Source organism: Porites lutea, chromosome 2 (assembly GCF_958299795.1).
Source record: "Porites lutea chromosome 2, jaPorLute2.1, whole genome shotgun sequence".
NCBI classification, from domain to species: Eukaryota; Metazoa; Cnidaria; class Anthozoa; order Scleractinia; family Poritidae; genus Porites; species Porites lutea.
The window spans coordinates 31,583,623-31,609,496 of record NC_133202.1 but is presented as its reverse complement, the minus strand read 5'-3'; the positions used below and the strand labels follow the sequence as shown (position 1 = coordinate 31,609,496).

Here is a 25,874-nt window from a genome sequence, read left to right as displayed (position 1 = left end):
ACCAGTCATTTTGACAATGATTTAGGTTTTTTCCAAGAGTATTTTTTATGTAAAACCACTTCCTTCTTGCATATTATTTAGTATTTAACTGATCTGATTGGATAGTTTTGATTAAAAGTGAAATTACGAGGGTGGCCGTACGGTTGCCGCGACGACGAGGTTGTCTGCTACTTTTTGGAAAACACTGGGACCGGCATTGGCTTATGGGAATGCACCACAGGAAGCGCAGGACTGGAGCTGGAGGACATGGCGGAAATTTACAAGCTTTGATTGTGAAGTGTACGGATTATCACATCTGTTTTGATCGCGGATCAGTGTAGAAATCATGGGCAATGGGATGAACAAGGTAGGGTTGTTATGTTTGTTGTGTACATGCAGCATTTTTCTGTCGAGGAGCGACAGATCCGTTATTCGCGGTGACAGAGTATCTCACTACTAAACTCCGAGATTTTTCCTTGATTCGCTGTCATTCTTCTCTCAGTTTTTTTTCTGGTTTTGTGAGAAGCGTTATTACCAGGACGAAATGCTGTGTGTTCCCAGTGTGTTTAGTTCTGCTAAAGAATAATGTAGAAACGCTTCAACGTTTGATGTAAAAAGCTAAATCTCCATAACTGCTCAGGTTGCATTTGTGTTCATGTTGGGAATGTTTTAATAGTTCGAGACTGTAGTTTTGTCCGTTTATTTCGAGCTACCGGGAAGCGTTAACCAAAGAAGAAAGGCTTGGTAACTCGTTTATTTAAGGTTTATTCATATCCAGCCATAGCCAAGTTTGCAAAATGTTTAAGTTATCGAATATTTTTTAAAAATAATATACGTCTGACGTCACCTTCAAAAATCGCTGAAGACCTTACGGAAGCAGATGTTTCGAACTGTATTTGAAACATATCGCTGATCTGTAGAAAATTAAACTAGAAACGTCATTTCAAAATTTTTTGTCAATTGTTTTTCTTTCAAGGTCTGCATTTGAATTTTTGAAGACAGATACTTGAAAGATAGTATTCATTACAGCTGGACTGTTTTGACAGTTTTGAGTCTTCTTTTCGATACCCTTTAATTCCGAAAGGTATTACTTCTGTTGTATCATTAGAAATATTACTAGTAATAGTTGACACTACAGCTGCCCCCGCTCTGTATATTGTCGGTCAATAGCATTCTGGCTCGTTGTGTAGCTCTTTGAAATATACTGATTCATAAGGAAGATTTTCACACATATTCCATACTATAGGTGAGATAAATACAGGAAACGCAAGGTTCCATGCACAGTTTCAGGTCAATTTACACAGCTTTGATCAAAACATTCTCAGTTTCGAGAATAGTTTATGCTAAACCATAAGAAAAGATTTAATTAGAAGTTGAATTTTTTGGTATTTCTCTTTCACTTACATTCAGTTCATTTTATTTTCTGGAAAGGAAGCATTAGAAATTAAAAGGACGTTTGATCAATTCACACTCGCGCATTCTAATCTTATTTTAAACTTTATAGCGGAAGGACATCTGTGAGCAGGGAATAAGTCAGTGTAGAATTTGATTGTCGGCAAATTTCTGTAATCGTCCATCGTCCTGCTAGTGAGAAGGTAGCCGTTGTTCACTCGTCTTGATTGTTTAGGGCTGAGTCTTATTCCGATCAAAGAGAGAGAAAGAGTGTCTGGCAAGGTTTCCAATGAAAGATTTGTGAACTCGTGTCTGGCAAACTCTCCAAACGCACCTTATAACTTCTTCTGCACTTGACGAGTGTTGTTAAAATTTTGGTCCATAACTTTTACTGAAACAACTGCTCCACAGGATGTCACTGATAACACGTAACGCAAAAGAGTGTCGAAGTATAACTGCACAATAATTGTCACAAAATCTACCTAAGCGGTCCCTTGGGGATATTCTGTCTTAACGTCATCCTAACCATTTCGTACTTGCGGGCGCAAACAATAGAAATGTCATCATTACCTACTGATTCCTCACAGCCCCTGTTTAAGCAAATCGAGATTTTTTCTATATTGACTGTATGACTGTATATTTCAACTGTAAGTACTTTCCTTATTACACGCTCGAGTTACTAGAGTGCCTCCTCGGGATTTTGCCTTCTGGGCGAAATCCCTGCGGGGGCAATTACCTTTATTTACACACTTATTTGTTTTATTTTATATATTCTGAATAGGTTCTTCCAGGTCTTTACCTGGGAAATTTTCGAGGTATGTTGTAGATTGTTCCCTTCTTTGTCAAACAAACATGTCTCCTGGGCATTTTATGTAATGCTTTAGACATTCTCTATTGAAAATTTTTGCTTTCTTGGAAACGTTTACCATCATTACTTAAATTTTGTGCTTCTAATATAAATTTATTGTTTTCATACAAGCTGTTGATTGGCCCACAACTTTCTCTTATTTGAGAGAATTTGATACAAGATCAAAGCATTTCCTCTTTACGATCATTTTATTAATTCTCATAACCTTTTCTTTTAATTATGTTTGGAGAAAATTGATGTTGACCACTCTTGGGAGTTAAAGGTTTTGGAAGCGAAGAGCTTTTGGGTTCCCTTTTTAATTATTTTTCTTAGAGCACAGCCCTGCACTTGGACTGTTTATAGGAGAGACACTAAACAGCACCAAGAATTGAATTAAAGTTGAATCATCACTTGCTTTTTTGCTTTGTTTTAGATGCTAAAGACATGGAGCAATTGAAACAGAATAAAATTACTCATGTACTTTCTATACACGATAATGCCCAACCAGTGTTAGAGGTATGTAATGTTCTACTGGGCTTTCTTATTGATGTGTGTTAGCATGTACATTTAACAATTAATAAATGAGGCTGAGTATCTTATGAAGAATTATGGAGATCGAGGAGAATGTTATCCGTCAAAGCCATAGGCTGAGGTGGATAACACCCTATGAGATCTCCATAATTCTTCATGTGATACGAAAGCCGAATTCAGTAATTGTTTTATTATTCATTCAAAATAATTTGTAGTTTAAAAATAACGCTAAAACATGCTTACCTCCATCGATGTTAAGTTTACCTTCGATGGTGCACATTTAGGGTTGTTCAGCCCTGCAAATATTCTCCAAATAGCAGATGTCGCCCTTCGAGTTGTGTTCCTGCTGTTCTTGCCGTGTTTTTGGCTATAATTTTGCCTAGTTCTCACTCTCGAAACGAGTGAAATGTCCTCCATTTTTGTTTTCACAACCATAACAACTTAACCTCGTCCCCTGGTCTTCTCGGTTGATGGTGCCTTAACCTGCCATAATGCTGCATTTTTGACATCATTTCCTCATTAAACACAAAATTCTTCCAAATTTGGTCATCAGTAACTGGTTATGGTGAATTATGCCTGTGCTTATAGCCAATCAGAATTGGGGAAATATTTTGAATGAATAATAATTTGTATTATTTTATTAAAAATGGCTGAATCAATATGAGGTGATTCCTGTGTCCTGATTGGCTACTTGAGTGGTCGAGATGGGCCCATCTTGCCTTCTTGGTATCTTTGGCATTGGTCCTACAAGAAAAAAAATTGTAATTCTGGCTGTGCAATAAATCCTTTATTGACTACAAGCTTGTTGGGTCTAATGACTGGATATTGGCCTGCTCTCTCTCTCTCTTTTTTTTTTTATAGAACTTGACTTTGCCATAAAAATGCCAAAATGAACTCTGTGATTTTGTTGCAAATAGTTGTGATGATTCCTGGGATTCATCTTGTGAAAAATCTTGATTCTCAGTCTAGAACCATTGAGTCCTAGTTCAAAAAATGTGTCCAAAAGCCCTTTTTGTAACCAGACAGTTAATCTGAAGGTAGACTCCAAAACTCTGTATTACAGTATTCTGAAATTAAAACATAGTGAGTCCTTCTAGTCTATTTTAAAGCACAACAAAGGCTAAATGAAAGGTACATTGTTAAACATTAGCCATAATACAGTGTAACTCAAACTGCCACAGTAAATGTGTAATTACACAAACAGAATATTTCAGATCCATTGATCGATATTTACATCCCATGGGACGCATGCAATGAATTATTTTGCATCTTCGGGGATTTTTATGTGTCAGGGACGCAGGACATACATGTACATGTAGAGGTAACAAAATCACTATTAACTTGGCCAATATCCAGTCATCTTGACTTCATACTTGGTCTGTAATGCATAGACACCTGTAAATTTGTAATTGACAAGTACATTTACATTGTACATATTTAAGGTCTATTGTATACAATTGTACACTGTAAATACACTGAAGTTGCAAAAGAGGGTAGTGGCGGCAGTGACCTTCTAAAAGTAAGGATAAAATCTTGCAGTTGCTCCCAAAAGAAATTCCAAAAGAAGCAATCTCATAGAATTGAGATGCTCTGAAAGAAGCAACCTCCAAGGTAATATCTCCTTTTAAATGAGAAATAAACAGAGTTATAATTGCTTTAATATGCTAGGTGTTCTTAGGTTCCGTGCTATGATTTTATTAATCTTTGATATTCTTGTTCAAGGCCATTTTTATACCTGGTAGCTGTTTAAGTACAATTTGTGTTTTATTTTTTTTCAACAAGAATTGCCTTGAATCCCATTGCATGTGTGATAGGAATAATCAATCCTTTTTCTCTAGTACAAAAATTACAGTTGACCAGTGGTATTAAAGACATAAACAACATGGATCTAAGTCAACCAATTACAACCTACAGACGGACCTTTTGAACCCACTGAAGTAGGCCTGTGTTTCCTGAGATGTCCATTAGTCCGAACAGGTTTTTAATTTTAACTGAAGATTCTTGTTAAGATATGTTCTTTTAATTTTGCTTCCACAGCATTTAAAATACAAATGCATTAATGCAGCAGACTCCCCAGACCAAGAGATGTAAGTGTTGTTATTCTCCAAAAGATGCGAAATAGATTTACAAGCCTGATGCACATTGCAATATATTGTGTTGAGGGCTGTGCTCTAGCAGAGCCTGGTGGCTAATGGTGCCCAACTTTTGCTCTTGGGACTAGAAAATCTTACTTTTTTCATATAAATCATATGCTGGGCAACCTAGATTTTACAGGTTCAGAGCACTGGGCTACCTCCAATTTTCCTTAGAGCACAGCCTTGGTGTTACACACTTTCATGTCCAGGCTGTGACTGAGAGCTTGGGATTGAAGATTTTCCCCAGCTACTGTGAGCATGAACCCTGGCTACTATCACAGGAAACAAAGGGAAAAACAAACAAACAAATAAAACAACAACAACAACAACAACAATACAAACAAAAGAGCTTCCTAGCTGTTCAACTTCCTGCCTGCTAATTGCATTATAGCCAGCAACTTGAAATTTTAGTGACATCCCTGCCTATCACTGCAAACTCATACATTTGTTTGTTTTTTTTTGTCAGCAAGTTTGATAAATATTATCATTATATCATTATTATTATTAGTTTGATATCATTATCATAGAATTTCAGTGTATACCATGTCAAGGATTTCACTAAGATTTCAAGTTGCCGGGTAAATACGACAAGTAGGTGGGGAATATTACAGCAAGGGATTTCTTTTGGTGCTATTTTTCTTCTGTTTTCCTATGAAAGTAGCCAAGGCCACGTTCATAGTAGCTGAGGAAAATCCCTCCCCCCCGCCTCTTAATGACAGCCCTGATACTGATTTGAAAGGGCTAATGGTGGTGTTAGAAAATAAAGTTAACAACCAAACAAACTTATTTTGCAGATCAGTATTCTTTCAGGAATGCATTGATTTTATTCATAACTGCAGGTAATGTAAATATCAAACCATTTTCATTCTCAAAGTAGCTTCTTGATGAACTTTCGGTTCAGCTTTACCATGGGGCCACGTAAAGTTATGAAGAATTAACCGGGCTCCAATCCCCAATTCCCGGGCTAATTCTCATAATTCGGATATTGGGAAGATGTAGGCCTTAACCCATCGATACAGTGGGTTTCTGCTAGCAGCCTCGTTTCCATTAGAGAGAGTTGTGCAGAGCTTTAGGGCATGGCTGCCTAGCTGTCTTTGCCTTTCAGAATAAACTAAAGAAAACTGGTGTTCATGGCTATCCGACAAATTACAGTAAAAACCCATGACTATGAACCGCATTTTCCCAAGTTAGCCTAAACAGGTTTTTACATACAATGTAAATGGTAATTAGCACAAATTAATTTAGGCTATTTAGGTTCTTAAATAGGCTCTTACTTTCTGAAGAAAAAAATACATGCAGATAAGAGTATTTAGTGGTATTCAGCTCATTTCTTACATGTAGGTAAAACCTGCATCACTACAATTGCAGTTGGAGTGAGAAGGTGCCTATGTCTCCAAAGAGGCAGGATCCTGAATGTTGACAATTCTTATTTGCCCAAGTGCACTGATTTTTGAAAAACAGATTTTACAAAAAAATAACCTGTTTCAAATTTTAGGCAAAATAGGTTTTTGTAAAGAGGGGGCCTAACTGGCAAATTTCGGCCGAACAGGTTCTTAAAAACCAGTTTCTTAGCCTCAGGGTTTTACTGTAGCCGAATTTCTGACTAAAATATTGCTCGATGGATGTCCTCTGCTTTTTAAGGAGTATCCGCAAGTAAAAAAATTGTCTTACCTGAAACCATGCCGAGAAAAAGGCGAATTTTGAGGCAAGTCTACAAGGAGATCCATGTATGGTTGTTTTAGAACGTAGAAATATTTTGAATGAATAATAAAGCAATTTATTGAATTCGTTTTCCGTATGACGTGAAGAATGTGCAGATCTCAGACGATGTTATCCACCTTGGCCTTCAGCCTCCATGGGTGATATCCTCCTCGATCTGCATACATGTAAATCTTCATAGCCTCATTCATCAATTGTTAAATACACTGTATACTCTACACTGTACCGAGAATTACAGCTGTACACGTAGGCCTTGTTTACTAGAATTATACAGTGTACAAATTAAAGCTATTTTACTTAACCTTTTTTTCTTATTGCAGGATTAATAATGGCGCTTGCTTAGTTCACTGGTAAGTTATTTTAGGTCATATTTTATAATAGTTTTCAATGGTCAGAAGGGGTAGCTCTAGTTTGCTCCAAATTATTAAGGTAGTTGTTATGTTTATTTTGTAACTTATTACTAGTGCTTGTGTACGTGTAATTTGAAGTGCGTAAGTTAAATAAAGTAAATTTCTTTAGTAAAAAAAGGTAGTTCGAGGCTTATTTTGTGCAAAAGAGTAGGAGGTATCTCCTGTGTATGTCATCTTTTGTTGTGATAGCACAAAAAGGCACCGCGACCTATTTCAACTTTTCACGCGACTTTATATGCTTGACTAGTTTCATGAAAAAATTTTGCAAGGAGTTTCGGCCTTAACAAAATCTCCCTGGTTCACAGCATGGCAGGAATTTCGCGTTCTACCACCATTGTAGCAGCATATATCATGGCCGTCACAGAACTCAACTGGAAAGACTCCATTAAAGCCATAAAATGCTCAAGGTCAATCGCCAATCCAAACTATGGATTCCAGAGACAACTCCAGGACTTCTGGAACTTACAAGCATCCAAGGTACAGTATTTGCATGTACTCTATAGTGACTGTTTCATTAGTGTAACATGGTTTTCAGTGGTTTGCATTAGATACCTTTAGATTCCTGGACGAGAACGACTACGAAGACCTAATTATTTTCGCGTATTCTAGAAAAATAGTTCATTGTACCTTTTTCAACAGAGAGGCACAGCAAGGTTATTTTAGTTGAAGAAAGTTACGCCCTCTCCCGATCGCAAAATGATAAAACGTGTAACATTTGGTAACTTGTGGGTCCGTCCTGACTATGACATTGTAATCTTAGATCAAGCCCAATTTTAGCAGCTTCCATACATTCTCTCGTACGTGGTTTCGTTTCGCCTTTTACTGCAGAATTTTATTCAAAAAACGGAACGAAAATAGAGCCTGATCTCAGGTTAATGACATTAGAGACCTTCAGTTTTGAGGACGAGATTCGACTTTAAGTTCTTTTTAGCGTATTCTTAAAAAAAAAAGTTACCACGGTTATTTTTACTGAAGGAGACTAAGCCCTCTCCCGATCGCTTAATGATGATAGAGCTTCTGACCGTTGATAACTTGTTTCCGTCACTATGACGACTAAAGCCCGTAGTAAAATGACGACGGCTACCACTTTTTCCCGCCAAAATGACGCTGATTCACTCAGTATTGAATAAATCTCGTTCTCGTAGTCGTCATCGTCTTATTGGCTGTTTACATGGTGGGAGGAAGATCCTAGTACCATGAAGATCCTAGAAGGCGTAACATCTTTTCGTTTGGTTTACAATGTGCCTGCACAAATTTCGGATCGAGAAGGAATTAAAGTCATTAAAGATGGCGGGCCGCAAAAGACAAAAAAAAAAAAACAAAATAAAAAAAAGCGAGTTGAGCCCTTCTGCTATCTTTACTGGAGCTGATAACTACCTTTCAGCAGAGTTTAGACAATAATCAGCTAATGGTAATCCCAGACAAAATGGAAACGAAACAGCCTATATTACCGTGATCAGCCACTGAACGTCCCGCCCCAAGTTTTGTCTGGTTTGTCCCTAGTACTAGGATCTTCCAAGCGAGCGTAGTTTACATGGTGTTAGGATCTTCCTAGTGTCAGGATCTCCCTATCTCTTGGCAAGATCTTAGAGCTAGGGACAAGTACAACCCTTTGCACGTAAACTGAATACAGAAAACATATGGCGCTAGGATGATCCGCCTTCTAGGATCTTCCCGGTGCTAGCAGGATCTTCCTCCTTCCATGTAAACAGCCCCATCAGAATCTAAAGGTCTCTAACTTTTGTGAAACCCGTACAGTAGAATGACTACGGATATCACGTTTTCCCGCCAATATGTCGCTGGTCCACGGCGCGCACATCGTTGCTGTCATCATTAGTGTGTGGGTATTCTTTCAGACTATTTGCTTGAAAATACGGTGGATTATGCTGTTACGGCCGTTTCTCCTCCAAAAGCAAGGCTTGAGTTGAAATCAGAGGACCCAACGTAAAACTAATGCGTATGGGCTATTGAAAACGTTGTGAATATTAAGAACAAATAATTTTGCGTCGATACTGATAATTGGAAAAATCATGTCTTTGTGCTAGGAACGAGAAAGAATCAGAAAAGACTTTCCAGATCATGCTGATTTTAAGGATGAGGAATATCTGAAAGAACTTTTGGCAAAAAGTGAAGAAGAAGTTGTTTCGGATGAAGATTCCATTCCTAGTGCGTTAAATCGACAAAACAACAGGAGGAAATTTTATTATGTTTGTAACGAAAGTGAAACGTCGCAGGACGACGGGATTACCACGACCACGGGGTAGCTACAAAGATGGCCCTTCAGCCTTGTTACAGTATGAACATTATTTTGTTGGGACAATGCAATCAAAAAATCGTCTGTTAATCACGATCGTTAGTTAAGTAGAGGTTCACATCATTTCAGGGAGCTCGATTGGGAGAGAAATAGAAGAAATTAGCGTTTGATCAAGGCAGCTGAAAAAGTTAATTTATCACTCAGGGGTTCCACTGCTAACCTTTTGTCAATTTCTTATCTCATATTGGGATAAGATCAAATTTCATAATTTGTCGCGATTATTCCGACTCGCCTAAATTGTTAAATAAAGGCGATTCTTTTTTCTGGAGATGAATTGTTGGGGCCTGCATCCAAGGTTACGAAAAAGGAGAAGCAATCGTCGTTGATTGTTTACGTACAATATACTGATAGCACGTCGCATTACAATCTACCCCGCCCAGAGTTGCTGGTTTTATCACGAGCTGAAAAGGAAACCTAGGTGGATTCCGAAAGCTGAGCTCTACTAAGCTCTTGAACTGCTGTTGGTGATTCGAGAATTGTTTTCTGCGTTATAAGCAGTTAAAAATTTAATTTCCTTACCCCATGCATTTTGGTAACCATCTTCATGACTGTGGCGTGTTAACTTTAAGTTCATCGATGTGACCATTCAAATGAAACCTCTCCAGTAGTACTTTCACGTGGTTCTTTTTGTTGTTGTTGTCCGTCAGTATTTCACAAAATGAAGTTTGCAGATATTTTTGAAGGTTGATGTCTGACACTCCCGTGGGTGGGAGGGGAGAGGAGAGCTGAATTTGAACTGAATTTAATCCTTCCATCTCAGTTTTAAAATGTAAATCCTTTTCTCTGTACATTTATTGTACAATAGCATGAGACATTCAGTGTTATACGAAGGGAATCAATGAAATTCATCTGGCGTGGTTTAGTGCTTATTCTCGTGATCTCTCTGACGAATCAAGTACTGATGAAGAAATCAGGAAATTTCATAATGTTCGTAAAGAAAATTTAACGCTGTATGTCGACGAAATAACCTGGACAGGGTTGAACACTTCCCGTTTAAATACTTTGAATCCTAGATAATTACAGACAAAATATAGTTCTAACTTCAAAGAGGCTATGTCACGCTATTTACTTTTTATTAACCCTTTAAGCCCCCAAGATCCACATACAGATTCTCCACACTGATCTCCATACATTTCTTTTAAGAATAGTTGAGAGAATTTGGGTCAAGATCAAAGTATTGTTCCTTTGGTAATCAATCAAGTAATTCTCTCAACCTTTACTCTTGATTATCTGCGAGTGATGTTAGGAGAAAATTGATGTTGGTCACCCTCGGGACTTAAAAAACGTGTCTGCGCATCAACTGAATTCCAAAAATAAAAGTACAGTATCGTTATTTAAAACTATATTTAGCACGCGTTGGAATAGTTTCCTGTCATCTGTTGTTACGGATGGCGATGATGGACATGGATTGAAAACTGAAAAAAATTGGGCCAATTTTTCCGTAATTTTTCCGTTAATTTTTTGCCGGAAAAAATTGCCAAAAACGTGGTCCGTACTCCCTATTTAAAGGGGCTGTGTCACGGCAGTCTAGTTCATTTTGTTTAATTTTGCCAATTACTCGCGCTCAATCGCTATGGAACTTAAAGTAAGCAAAGAAATTACAGGTAAGTGACAAAATCAGAGATCCGAGACAAACAAATATGTCTCCTGAGCATTATTTTTGAAGTTGCGAGCAGCAGGGACCAACTTTGAAAAACTGTTAGGCTGAACAGTTTTCAAAAATCCTAATTTCAATCCGTTTCAATCTTCTTTAGTGTTGCCCATCCGTGACGTCTGTTGTTTCTGTCATGTTATATTAACCTTCCTTTAAAGTTTTAAGCGGTTATTTTCATGTTTCTCGTAATTTAACGGGCATTTTGTAAAATCCTAATTTGGCTGAATTTCGTGACACAGCTCCTTTAAATTTGTTTGAGATCTTCATAACTTTACAGGAGCTTTTTATGTACAGTTAAAGGTACTAAATAATGACTATAGCACAGAATTGACCTGAAGCAGCAATATCTTGGTGATAATCTGTTAGTTAGAAACCCATGGTACCATATTCAGACTATCCGTGCCACTGCTTTTCGTTAATGACTACCTGTCATAAGCTGCAATGTAACAACAACTATGCAAAATATCAAATTCAGTTTTTTCCAGGTGCAATCAAGGTAAAGAGGGTGAAAAAGGGACATTAACCATTTACATGGAAAACTGGAGATTCCGGTTCGAAAATTAAATGGGGCGTGACATAGCGTTTAAGAAGCTTTAGAAAACAGGGCGCTTTAAAAGGAACAACGACGGCGACGGCAATGAAAACGGCAAAAAAAAAACAACAACAACAACAACAATAAGTTCAGAGTAGCAAAACAACAACTTTCTATTAAAGGGCATCACCCTTTTTTCTACATTTCTTTGCCGTCACTTCAAGTCACTTCCCGACTACGATTGTAGAGGACGTAAACACAGGACAACGACTTTCGTTTTCTTTCCTTGGACGCCGATAGAGTCTTTTAGAATTCAATTCCAGACGAATTTGCCAGTATTTGACAAATAGAACGAGAGCGAATAAGCGTGATACAGTTAAAGCAGAGCGAATTAACTTTTTAAGTGAAGTTTTCTCAGCCGTGGCCGTCGTTGTTACTTAAGCTCCCTACTATGTGCTGTCATTTAGGGCGATGCAGTTTTTCTACTCTTGTTAGTCTCGAGGTGAATGGCTATACTTCGTGGCAGGTCCTTCTCCCACAAGGACAAATTTAATATTGTAGAATAATGAAGATTTCCAACTAGATTGTTTGTGTAAATGGTGAGTCCTTAATATGTATGGTTTTGCCTATGTCTGTATTACTTTCACGAGTTACTTGTTTTTAGAATTTTACAATGGTTTTTGTAATGTTTGAGAAAATGTAAATATGACAATTGTCTGGTGTGAAATGGTTGACGCAAATAAAAAACTTTCAAATTGATATAGCGATAGCGGATTGTATTTTCGTAATCATCATCACACTCACAATTTACCATCGTTACCACCACCCACATAATCATCATCATCACCACAACCACCACCACCACCACCATCGTCGTCTACATCATCATTATCACCTTCATCATCGTCGTCATCATCTTGCGGCTATTGCGGAGATGTCCTGCACAACACGTCTCCACACATCCTTGTCCTTGTCGTGTGCCATAGCGCCGGAATCGCGGTTTCTTGGTGTCCACCTTAGTAGTGGACTGGCTATCTTCTTGTTATTAAGGGTATGTCATGCAGTTATCGTAATAAGGATGCTTTGGCGGAAAAGGGGTGTTAAAAAGGTTTGGTCAATTGTCAACGGAACATATGAGTATAAGTATTAAAGGTTAATAAGTCTGGATTTGCGCGGCTAATCCTCTATCGAATAACTTTGCCCAGGAGGGTTACGTTGGCTGATTACGCCATTCTTTAAACTTAGACTGGGCCGTCATCGTTGACGCGTTTTTTAATTTTTCCGCTCTGCGGTAACTGAGGAGTTTTGTTTTTGATAATGTTGAACGGTTCATGGGTCATACATAGTTAAAATGCAACGGTTATAAAACCCGACAAATCCCTGTTGTTTTGGCCTTGACTGTGCGCAACGAGTAAGAGCTGTCGATCGAACCAGGTTCGTGTAACGCGGGAAACGTTCCTAGTTAGAGGATTCAGTCATATCGTGTGAATGTAAAACGAAAGACTGCGCACAGTTATGGTTCTTCCAATATTAACCACAGCACCACCTTGTTTTTCCTTTGATGTTCGCCGACTTTCATTATTTTAAACTGCGTCTGGTGTGCCCAGCTAAGTATAAAGTGCAAGCAATCAATGCCACTGCCTAGCTATACTATGATTAAGTATGTTTTTACTTCTTTCTACTCTAAAAAGTCAAGAATGCTTTATGTGACGTTTAAATATTATTTCGCTGTGTATGCATTTTAAATTTATTATAAGCCATGCATGGTCACACTTGGCTTCCTAAATATCACATTTCCGGAAAGGGTGGGAGAGGAGTCAACTTTTTTATATTCTTTATTTGAACACAGGGTGTGCCCCGTGCACATGAACACTTATTTCACTTTAGAAAGCGAAAATACTTATCTCAAGACAGACATATTACAATATAAATAAATAAATACTAATATGACAATTTTAACTTTACTGCAGGAGGTCGATAAGGTGAAATATTGTAAAGCCGATTTGCACAGGGGAACTTTTGTCTTAGTACAGCTTATTATTACTGCTATCATATGAGCGCTGAGATACGATACTAATTCCCCGTCGTAAGACATCTTGAGCTGATCGCATAGTGCTAAGTTGCACCTTGTGAATTAAAGGACGTGTTGGGCTCTTTTCTAGTAAAGCAAGAATTAGTCATTACCTGACACATTCCTAATACGAATTTCGGGAGCGTTCTGGTTGAAGTTTGTTGTAGAATCGGGGTTTTAATAACCTGACATATCTTCAACCAGAGATTCCGTCATTAAAGTAAAATACCATAAACATGTAGCAAAGGAGAGGAAGATGGAAAGTGTTTTTTAAATGGGGTATTGCCGTTTTTGTTTGCGTCGTTTCTCAAACTGATTCGTATACTGTTACATAGGCGGATCTGAGATGTACAATGTATAGTGCATTACTGATATAGCGTCTGAGTGAGTAGCGTACATAAACGGCAGCCCGTAATGTAAATCAGTTTAGATGTTGTGAAAAACGAGTGTGAGACATTAGTCGTGGATTGACCTCTAACCAACGGGCAACTATCTAATACGATTGAACTGCTAACAAATGTGAAGACATGTGAAAAAAAATGGCATTAGTTGACCGAAATGCTCCTTTAATGTTAGAAAATCTTTCCTTTTTAACCGGTGAAAGAATCATTTAAAGCAAAGTTAACGCCTATCCCTTGTTTAGAATAAGGAAGTCGTGTATTTATCGAATAAATTCCATGAGCAAGCACTGCGCCAGTACTTGTGTCACACAATCGTACTGCAAATAACGAATGACAAAATTTTGTACCTTTCAATATAAAGAAAGCGCCGCTCTTTTAACTGTCATCTTTTAAAGAGAATCAGTCAACTAAAACCTTTAATTTGGTTGTCACTTGTTATTTGTTCCATTTTCACTTCCTTGATGTTTGGCTCACCGTCATTTGGTAAAAAAAGCGAACTTGAACAATCATAAATCAGTTACTTATTTGCATACACTTTGTCTAGTTCGAGAGGCGGTCTTTGGCTTACATTTTCAGTAAAATGGAAGTATCAAACTCCAAATGAAGAGTATTTCTAATAAAATTTCTATTTATTAGAAACATTTCTGTCTTTTATTGTTTTCTTTAAAAAAAAAAAAAAAAATCAGAAATAGCGCTGTGTCGAGTAACTTTGAAATCATTTAGTGAAATTATTCAGATCGTTTTGTGGCGGACCAAAAGGTGTTTTAAGTTGGTCAGTATTTCTCTCTTTTTAGTTTTGATTTTTTTAATTTATTAATTTTTCTTTTCTTTTCTTTGTTTTGTTTTTGAGGAACTTTGTTTCAACTTGCGTGCACTATTCTGATAGGAGTATCGCGATCGGTGCACGTGGTAAAATTATAAGAAGCGGAAGTCGCACGCTTCATTGAATTCAGCGAATCAGAACGTGTTGTTTTGCCCTGGGAAAAACCCTCTTCGAAAGCTGCGATAGGTGAGTTCGTGAGTTAAATAGGGCAACATGATGGAAGGGAGAAACGAATTATTTCAATAAACACGCCGCATGGACGTTAGAAAGCGAAAGACTAGATCTTCTTCTAAGTGTTCGGAGACAGTAGTCTTTCAAGTCTTTCACGGACAAGGTTAAGGTCGTTAGTTGAATTTTGCAGGAAGAAATCTGGGAAGGTGCATTTAAGCGGTAAATATTTTCGGAGGAGATGTCGGAAGAGCGACAAAGGTTGAGACCGTGGCTTGAAGAAAGGATCAATAGCGGAAAAGTACCGGGGCTGTGTTGGAGAGATCAAGAGAAAAAGGAGTTTCGAGTCTCGTGGAAGCACGCAGGCAAACCCGACTTCGATGTGGAGAAAGACGCCATGCTCTTTAAGCTGTGGGCTGAACATACAGGGAAGTACAGACCAGGCGAGTCAGCAGATCCCTCGACTTGGAAGACGCGCTTCAGATGTGCTCTGCACAAGATGCCGGACGTGGAGGAGGTTAGAATTCCGCACAGCTTGGACGAAAAGGAGCCGTATAGAGTCTTCAGATTTAAAGACAAAGGTAGGCGCAATACGTTGTTTTTATTTTTATCACCTGGGATGTAAACCGTATGAAGCGTCCGGCCAAGTGTACAGAAGTAGGAAAATGTTACTAAAATATTTTGGAACTGTGACAAAACTTGAGATTCTTTAAAAGACTTCAGCAACTGAAGTTCGTTAGCTTGACAAATGTAACCCGATTTCAGCACTATTTTACAATAACTGCGTAAAAGCGATGTAGTGCTAGACAAGTGTACTTCACGCGTGAAATATTCATAAAGAGAGCTACGATATGTTTATTCTTTTTTCCTTTATCTTTTGACTACGCGAAAAACATAGCTCTTAAAAGCTACAGTAAAGATAAGAACTGACAAAAAAATTAAACTAACAGAAACTAACATTTACCCCTTAAAAGTTTACGATGTCAGTGTTGTGTCGCTTTTTGCTAAACAAATTCCCGTGACAGAAATTACAATGGCCCCGAAGCGGAAGCCACAACTTATTGAGGCACCCAAAAAACGTTTGCTTCTAATTATACCCCGTTCCTTTTTGTTATGAAACACAGTCTCGGCACGAGAGAAAAAAAATAAATCTAGAAGACCTTGAAACTAGGGAAGTAAAAGCAAGTATTTATAAGGGAAAGAAAAATTCTGTCAGCGCAAAAGCAAAAAAGAAATGGCATGAGGTTTGGGGATTCCCGGATCTCTTTGCAAACTCGAAGACGTAATGTTATCGGAATGATTTCCTGTTTATATGTTTTGCATATTAATTTGCCAACTGGGACATGTTTTTACTGGTTGTAGCAGCGAACCCTTTATTTCATTTAAAAATACATTGAATCTGTCCGTGTTGGTCACTGTTCATGCATAGCGTCTATTATATTTGCAGAGACCATTATCTAATATTTTATGTAATATCCTTTACACGTGGTGTCATACAACACTGTCCAAAAATGACTGATTAATTTCTTGGATGCAACGTCAAATAATTAGCATTTTAAGAGCAGTCATTAAAACCTGTCTCATTTTATACTCACCTGTTTCGAACCTAGGTCGTCCCAGCTTACGATGAAACGGACGGCTTAAACAATTAGCAGAATTATGACACTGAATGGCATCTACACAGTTCGAACCAGCTGGATTAAGTTCGCAACGAGTTTAACAAAAATGACCGATTAAATATCTTGACCAGCGTGTTTTCGGGCATTGACATTGCATTAAATATAATATCCGAACTCTGCATGTGAAGTGTCTGGATATCGTTTAGATTCACTTGCCATTTATAACCTACAAACATTTCTTTTTTCTTATGATATCAGTTATATTGATTATAAAGGGCGATATCGATAGGCTATAAATAATGGACCTTGTCACGGATTTCGACGCCATTTTGACGAGCAGGCAAACGCTTGAGAAATTACAGCGTTTGTATGAGAATCTAATGTCGAATAATTTCCGTAGAACGGCTGTTCTGAAAAGAATATGAATTGTAGACTAAAGCTCCACTCCTAAGGATTCTACTGAAAAAAAAAAAATGAGGGTGTTACATGCGCTACAAGACCTAGAACCACTTTTTTAAATTTTCTATACATTTGTGTGTAAGAAATTCCCGGGAAAAGTTACAGACAAATACATGGAAACCTAAAGCAAGCCTCTGGAGAAATTGAAGCACAGGTACGCCCCGAAAATGTTTAAGTACAATCCTTTGCTTTGTAGCTTTAGTTTACAATTAATATTTTCTTCAGAAAAGCCGTTTCACGGAAATTATTCGACATTAGATTCTCATATAAACACTGTAATTTCTCACATGTTTGCCTACTCGTCAAGATGGCGCTCGAAAACCGTGACAAGGTCAGGGGCACCCAACGACAATTTTCGGAAAATTATCTGTTCGGAGGACGATTTGAGGTCTAGAATTTTCGGATCATTTTCTGAAAAATTTCTTGCTTGCCTGCCTCTCCTAGGATTTTCGAACTTCAAAAAAATCGTATAATTGCCCATTTTTAACGGATTTTTACCCTAAAAAGGTCACCTAGAATTTTCGGGAGCCTTTTTTCTGGCTGAAATTTTCGAAAAGGTAAATTTTGATCCCTATAGTTTTCGGATCACAATACTTTCAGCTAGGAAATCCGAACAGATAAAAATTTTTAGGGGATAAAAATAAGCCTTTATCTACCGTTTAAATACTAAAGTACGTTCAACAATCGCTGTTTATGTGGTTTTGAACTATATTCTCGTTGGGTGCCCCTGTTATATGTCACTGATATGTGTATATAGTAGCAATCTATCAAGGACGACAGAAACAATTTAAGTTAAAAACAATGGAAAAGGAGAAAAAAGAGAATTGAGGGGATTTCAGTTGACGTGGCCAATTGTAATGACTATTGAAGTCTCTTGAGTTTAGAAATTTGGGGAGAATGGAATAGGGGAAAGGACGCTTGGGGTAGAGCCGGTGCAGTGAAGAGTAATACACGAAAAATACCCCAGAAGTAGTTGTCTTTTTGGGCTGCACATGGTTACCAGTCCAGAAAATAGTTTTATAAGCCCATAGTATGGAATACGTTGCTTGATGAACATTAATAAATTAAAATTGTTTGTTATGACAATACGCGACACTGGAAAAGATCTACTCCAAGAGGAACAAACGCTCGTATATTCAGAAAGTAGCCTTTGCGTGAATAGGGTTTTTGTATTTGAAATCCTTGTCACAAATTTATATCTATAAATAATGTGAGCTGTGGTTGGAACAAAATAGCATAGAGAAAAAGCCGTCTGACTTAAGGTCTGGCGAAAATATCTACTGCATCAACAATACGACTTGAGAACGTCTTCTATAGTATGGTTCGTTAAGTCTTGATCAACCATCTCGATTGAGATAAGAAGGTGACACACGATTGATTTTAAGCAAAGATATACAGTGTTCATGAGACGGAATAACGGTCGTGAAATTCAACGTTATGCCAGAAAACACCTTGATGTAAAGTTAAAAAGTGCGCTGAAACGTTCTTCATTTTCAAGAAGTTGAAAAACCGTTTAAAAGACGACGACGTTTCGACGTTCAGCTAACGTAATTATCAACACTTTAGTTTTGGTTTATTGCTAAAATCTCTACAGTGTAGCTGTACGTTTACCAATTAATGGTTTCCGCAAACCAATATTCTTTCTCAAATAGACTAGACCTCCTTACGTTTTCATGGCATACGCCGGAAAAGAAGCGATTCCGTTAAACATCTGGATATAAAATACTGTGCTGAAAATTTCCTCATATTTAAAAGTTAAAAAACTGTTTAAAAGACGACAACGTTTCGACGTTAAACTAACGTCATTATCAAGTCATCATGATAATAACTATATAGTTTTTTTATGTCAATAAGTAAACTAACAATGAAACACCCCTTTTACCTTAATTTCTCTTTTTGATTTGAGCTAAGGAAATTTTCCAAACCCCTTAATGTGAAAAGATCTTTTTCAATTCCTTGTTCAACAACTTCCTTTAAAAAGAAAGGAAGTCTTTAAATTAATTATTGCTTCGTTTGTTGTATTATCATTATAGGGTCATGCAAATATCCACGGATACGTTAAGTCGTGTGGAAAGTAAAAATTGTGGTTCGTTCCTTGCAAACACATCTTAAACGCATAATATTAACTCTTATAAGTACACTCTATGAACGGTATCTAATTGGGGCGAAATCGTTCCCCAGGAAAATAACATCTTAAAATACCGGGTAACCTTAAAACTTTAGGTTTAAAACGAAATGAAATGTGCTCCTTATCCACTCATACTGTAGCAGATCATGAAAATTAAATATTTAAACTGAGGAATCAAAGTACTTCGGTCATTCAGTCTTCCATCAGTAAGCACTTTTTCGGCCCCAAACCGCCACGCCTACGTGACTGAAAGAGATGTGACGTATTTTATAACATCCCTACAGTCAGTGTATCTGCAGTACTTTTACTGTTACGAGTTACCGACGTGAAATAAGGATACTTTTACCTTTAAGTTGCCTATAACACCTTGTTGAGAACTGAATTGTACTATTAAAAAAAATAACCAAATAAAAAAATAATAATAATAATAGAAAAAAGAAACAGAAAAAAGCAAACACCGAATAAGGGTGATTTTAAACTGAAATTTCTGACTACCTTGGGCTGGCTTTACTCGTCCTGAACGGCCTTTAAGAAACTGACTTTTTCAAGGAAAAGTCGCTAAGTGTGGGACACACTAGCACAGCCAGTTGCGTTTTCTCGTTTTCGCCCTTGGTATTTTGTTTGAACCTAGAAATATGTTCTGCCTAGGATTTAAAAATTTAGGTTATCTTATTATCTGCCAAAAAAAAAAAATAATAAAATAAATGAATAAAATAATAAAAAAAATAAAACAACTTAATTTCAAATTAGAGGAGACAATTTTCCAACAAGGCATTTAATCTGTTATCTCTCAAAATTATTTAGTTCTCTTCTTAATTTTATTTCTATATCTTTTCACACACAGAAGGTGGTTCACCAAAGAGTCCAAAATCGGAGAAAACTCGCAGTGAAAGACGACATTGTCCGGTAAGTAGTTTTAAAATGGCGAACCATCTATTTCCCGCTTCCTCTCGATCTGTCCTGTCCTTTTCCGTTGCGTGTCGGTGAATTGCCCTTCGCAATCGTCGGAATTGGCAAACCTTTAACCTTAAAATAGCACTATACCGTCGCGCGTGGCTTATACCAAGTCGAACTGAACTCGGGTCATTTTGAGCTACTAGTAAAATTAGTTTCTCTCATACTGTCTGAAATAAGAAAAAAACTGCACACACACGCACATAAATATATATACTTCTGTTTTCTTTGTTTTATATCAGTCATAAATCCAGGTGCACGTGTGGATTGACACTGATAAAGGTGCACTCTATCACCTTTTTACATTTCCCTGTCTAACCAGCAAGACACCCCCACTGAAATTTCCTCCCTCTCCTTATCCGGTGATTGTTAAATACTTTTCTTCGGAGATCGCGATTTCCGTTTTTTTTTTTTTCGGATGGTTTAGACAGGAAATCTGATTTGAGATGTGCTAGCTGACTCTAGGGAGACGAAAAACTTGTCTGCGTTTTCTCTTTTCCTCTCAATCGAGTTTTGTTTCAGTTGATGTGTTATCTATTTGAACATGCCTGTTTTATCCCTTTCTTTCTCTTATTTGTAAAGCCCTTCGTGAATGTTAACGCTAGACTAACTAGTTTCATCAAGAATTTTCGTCTTGGAATTAGTTAGACTTTTTACAAGAATGAATTCCAAATACAGCAGAGTTGAAAAGAACATTTACCAAAAACTTTGCACACAGGAATCATGTTTATGTTCCCTTTTAGATCAATCAGACTAATGGGCTATTCAGTTATTTGACTGATAGGTGCTCGTTGCTTTTTTGTCAGTATCCTCGTTCGAACAGTGAACCTATGATCATCAGACCTCCGGCAGATGTAGATGAAACGGGCTACGATTTCAAATACTATGTTACTAGTTTTGGTGGGTATGGCAACCGACAGCAAGATTCACCACTCAACGACAGCAGTGATAGCTCCCTTGAAGACTGCGACCTTGACAGTATTACACCGGTAAGAGCAAATATTGTTTACACCACTTTTTTCAAAACATCAAAATTTTCCATGCACTTCATGCAAACTTTTGCCAATTTCCCTCTCCCATAAGTAGCTACTTTGATTCAATTTTTGGGTCGATACAAAAGAAAGAAAGAAAGAAAGAAAAACGCGCATTCAACCACTACACACATGCATGGTCTGATATTTTTGTCAATTTAATTTGTGCAGAGCAACACCACGCAGCAATTTAAAGATACAAAAACTTTGGTCTTCAGTTTTTTGTAACGTTTTGTTTCAGGTGTCCAAATGCAATATTCGCTATATATCAGCACGCAACTCAGAGTATATAACTGCGGAAATCTTAGGCCATGCTGAATTGGGAATCATAAAATGATCTGTATCTGACCCTGTCGAAAACCTACAGACCTAAAACGAAAATAATTTCACACAAAAATCTAATCGTTTTCCTCAGTTCTGTGTTCGATTTAACCATTGCTTGCGCAGCAGGTGCTAGTTTTTTAGGGCGAAGAAAGAATCTCGAGACGCGCTCCCGAGGGGAGGAAAGGAGAGGTCGCATTCCCCTCGCGCAGCTTGTAAAAAGATAACCGGCGACTGCTACGCAGGCTAATTTAGCTACAGTTCACGCGATGATCGTAAATATCGTGACAAATTTATCGCATCCTACACACTGTATGGTAGGTTCCCTGTTCATCGTTGGACCTAATTCATTCCTTATCTTCTGTTCTGTTAGACCATTCCACCGTACCTATATGAACCAATGTTGGGTGGTGACGAAACGACATGTGGGAATCAAGTAAATCAGTTTTTTTCATACTCCAACGGCCACGGTTTTTACAATAGTGAATTTACCGCTGGCAGCGGCTTCGTAAACACCAGAAGAGAAGTCATCGAGGCTGTTTTTCCAGCTAACGGTCACGTGGCAAGTAACTCCATGCTGGGTGATAATGGACAAGCACTGTTGCAGCATTTTCTTGCTGCTAATAATTATAATCCAAGTGGTCTTATGAAGTTGTGGTGGGGAGGAGTTGTCATACCAGATGAGGTGAGCAGCGAAAGAGGGCAGTTTGGTGCCTGAATAGTCTGCGACCAAGCTCTTCTCTTGGGGGAGTCGCGCGTTGCGCGAGAAATCTGCGTGAGCTGCACGCGAACGAAGACGTGGGAGCGAGAGACTGGGAAAAAACCTGTCAATTGACCGTGGGTCATTTTTCAACTTTTTCGCTTTGTCGAGCTGGGCGAAGCAGTTATGAAAAACCTTTACTTCCTTCGCCTCTCGCGGCTTCGTGCTCGCTTGTGCATTCTCTCGCGATTCGCTTCTCCCGCCAGGAATGGAAAATTGCTCGCAGGCTAGTGCCTGACCAGTGAGATAGCGAAATGATTCCGAGCGGAGCGAGTTGATAACTTTGTCGAAATTGGCATCGCGCGTGGAACGTGCGTGGATCGCACAACGAGGCGCAGAAACACGAGTCGGGTTTATATTTATTCATATATCTTGACTTCTGGTTGGTAGTCGTAATGACGTCATCGATTGTGCATGACGTCGAGTTGAATTAAGGTTTCCGAGCAACACGATTTCCACTGGGTGCACTATTATGTTTTATTCATGAAAGGCGGACATGGTTATTCATCCTCTGTCAAAATTCTGTTGACCTGAGATCCATTGAGCCTAATATGGTTGCGAATGCAACTGTCGTTCTAGCGAGATAGATTGACAATTCCCGTGACGCCGAAATTGTTTTATCCGAAGTAACAACTCGGAATGATGCTAACGGTGATGCGGTGAAAGCTTTTAACCGTTGGCTTAAACAGTTCTGTAGGCAAAATGGATGAAAACTGATAAGTCACGCTAATATTACCCAGATCGGACTCAACAAAGGCGGATTACATCTGAATAGGGGACGTAATGACTCATTACATTGAAATTTTGTTAATTTTTGAAGGAATAACTGATCTCCTGGTTCCTTTAATGCCGAATCTTCTGTATCAGTAACGCCATCGTATATTACTTAAGGCAGTAATAGTTGTGACTCGAGTATACGTACAACAACGGTTTCCGAAACCTCTTATTTGTCTTATTTGCTACCCGCAAAACGCGGTTTTAAAATAGCGTCCTTAAATGTAAATAGTCCAATTAAAACATATTTTCCAGTCATCCTTTCTTCGTGAAATTCCTGATTTTAATTTTTTTGCCCTTAGCCGCCTGCTTCATCTTCAACAAGTACTCATCTCAACATGGATAACGGGTTAATAGGTAGGGATCATCCAGCATAAACTATAATTTAAAGGTTTTCGTTTTCTTTCCTATTAAAATGAATACGTATGTCAATGGCATTAATTTTTGATTTTTATTGTTTTGACAGTACCATCTGGGATTGAGCTGGATGATTTGGGGCGCACGGTACGTTTTCGTAGGATAAAAATCGTCAGAAACTGTCTCCTTTCCATTTCTCGCCCTATGTAAGGGAATTCGGATTCCGGAATTCGAGAAATTTTTGCTTGTGGTCTCCGAAATCCTGGACTTTGGAATCCGGAATACAGCTCAAGGAACGCGGGAGCTAACTGACGATTTGAATCCGGAATCCGAAATCCACGGTGTGGAATCCAGAATCCAAGACTGTCTTGGATGGGCGACTTTCCACGCCATGACCCACCATGACTTCAAGACTCAAAATGACTTTTTTCTTATTTAGGTCACCATTCCTTGCATGGATGATATGTCCCGGTCGTCTTTCTCAAGGGCGAGTAAATCGCCTTCAGATAATTGTAATGGTAAGTGATAAGAATACATCATGTGGTTTAGATAAACCTTTGGTATTTTACTATCCCGAAACGTTTTCCCGAAAAAACCACGCGGTTCACGCGGGCTGTGAATATATTTAAAAGGTTTCAATGTTAGTCCGGTTCTACACATCTCGTTTAAAAGGCATATACTATTAGACCTTTTGGAACCGATCGTGTAACGTTTTGAATAGAATAACGCGCTATTTGATTTGCCAAATTAAAAGAACACTCGAACCCTGTGTCGGATTGAGAATTGTTTAAATAAGCAGCAAAATTTACGCCGTTAAACGCTTTGTAAAATTCTAGGGATTCAAACTTACTACTCTACAGTACATGATCAAACAAATAATGGAAAAAAAAATTCCGATAAACTGCGTGGCACTTTAAAGAGTAAGTAAGGGAATGTTCAACAAAAAGACAAAAAAAAAATAATGACCAAACACGGCACTTTCGTTCATCATTTTTCTTTTTTCTTTTTTCTTTTTGTTGAACATTCTCTTATTCTACAGTACTAGCTCTTACACATTTTATCATTTTCACTTTAAGATTTCGCAACGCATATCCGGGTATTCTATGGAAAACTAGAGGTTTTGTTCACTGAAGCGAGGCTGACGGAGAGCGAACGCATCATCAGGTTCTTCTATGGGAGCCCCATAGCACCGGAACTGTTACAAATGGATTTGTACAGTAAAGTGTACGGACCGCCGGGTGCCAAGCAAATTAAGCTACCGGAAGTAGAGAGCACCTGTCCGGAAACTAAGAAAGTGATGAGCTATTTGAAGCGCGGGCTGCTACTCGAAGTAACTGAGGATTACGATATATTAGCTACACGATTGGCCCTCACCAGGGTAACTACTCCCTTGTAACTTAGTAGAGAAATCTAGGTTCTAAAACGCGCGCGTGAACCAGCGTCAATTTGGCGGGAAAACTCAATAGCCGTCGACATTCTAGTACGGGTTTTATCGAGGATGACGTAGTGTTGGAAGCAAGTGTCAAATGTTAGAAGTTTCATCATTTGGCGATCGGGAGAGGGCTGAACCTCCTTCAATAAATCACTGTGCTAACTTGTCTGGTTGAAAAGTAATGAGGTACGGATGGAGTTCACGAATGATGCCACAGTGACTTTTTTGGCATAAAGAGCAAACATAAAACAACAACAACTACAACAAAAATGCCCGTGAGGAACAAATGAAATAAACAACTCGGACGACTCTTTTGTTTTCACTAGCCCTAATTACATGTAAACGAATCGTTAGCAATAAAGGTGACCATTAAAAACTAGGTTTTTCTCGGCGAGAATTACCTTACACAAAACACATTGTACAATTCGTATATGCTCAAATTCTTCTTTTTCTGTCCCTCACCAGGTTTTCTACTCTAACGGAAAACAACCGGCCACAAAACTACAGCGCGAGAAGCAAACTAAAGTCTTTGATTACACAGGTAAATTTATTCCCACTCTTAGAGAAAGCAGAAATGGTAATTGTGAATACCCAGCTTATGACGTCACTTTCTACTTGGGAAAGGCCGATAGCAGCCTGGTATCCATTGTTGTCACTCACACCAAGGCCCGGACGAATCTGCGTAAAGCAAGTACAACAGGCGAGAAGTTTTTATCAGAACCAAATCTGAATGACCAGTTAGCAACCAGTTTAGAGCAGGATTGTATGTATTAGAATTGAGGCGAGGAACTTAGCTGTAGTATGAACGCTCTGCCTGTTAATTGTATTGCGTTCAAGATAAATTTTTAAACGTTTTTCATTTGTGTGGAAAAGCGGGTGAAAGATTTTCACCAGATGGAACAGTTTCATTTGTCGTTAGAGCAATGCTTACTCTGATTATCTTTGCACATCAGCCGGGCGTGGCTTGCGAACATCTAGTCTTGTAAGTTAACAACGAGCGACAGATGTAATGACCATGAAGCCGTATTCCCTCTTTTTTTAAAAAAAAAACAAACAAAAGAAA

At 38.2% G+C, this 25,874-nt stretch overlaps 2 protein-coding genes across 4 annotated transcripts; both read left to right on the top strand.

The window, feature by feature from the left end:
- The first annotated feature begins 206 nt into the window (after positions 1 to 206).
- On the top strand, positions 207 to 12,272 carry LOC140928322 (dual specificity protein phosphatase 22-like). 2 transcript variants are annotated; one of them, XM_073378058.1, is made up of 8 exons: positions 207 to 346; positions 2,153 to 2,186; positions 2,652 to 2,734; positions 4,787 to 4,836; positions 5,679 to 5,723; positions 6,924 to 6,953; positions 7,319 to 7,490; positions 9,059 to 12,272. In XM_073378058.1, the coding sequence occupies exons 1-8, from the start codon at positions 326 to 328 to the stop codon at positions 9,275 to 9,277; spliced, it is 654 nt and encodes a 217-aa protein (XP_073234159.1). In that variant the 5' UTR covers positions 207 to 325; the 3' UTR covers positions 9,278 to 12,272. The 2 variants fall into 2 exon arrangements, with proteins under 2 accessions (XP_073234159.1, XP_073234160.1); XM_073378059.1 differs by lacking the exon at positions 2,153 to 2,186 and having other exon boundaries at positions 220 to 346.
- A 2,513-nt stretch (positions 12,273 to 14,785) lies between these two features.
- Positions 14,786 to 25,874, top strand: LOC140928321 (uncharacterized). Of its 2 annotated transcripts, none has more exons than XM_073378057.1 (9): positions 14,786 to 15,557; positions 20,030 to 20,088; positions 20,943 to 21,125; positions 21,862 to 22,173; positions 23,325 to 23,379; positions 23,489 to 23,526; positions 23,819 to 23,893; positions 24,455 to 24,757; positions 25,277 to 25,874. In XM_073378057.1, exons 1-9 carry the CDS (start codon positions 15,218 to 15,220, stop codon positions 25,583 to 25,585), a joined length of 1,674 nt encoding a protein of 557 aa, XP_073234158.1. In that variant the 5' UTR covers positions 14,786 to 15,217; the 3' UTR covers positions 25,586 to 25,874. The 2 variants fall into 2 exon arrangements, with proteins under 2 accessions (XP_073234158.1, XP_073234157.1); XM_073378056.1 differs by having other exon boundaries at positions 14,790 to 15,557; positions 20,027 to 20,088.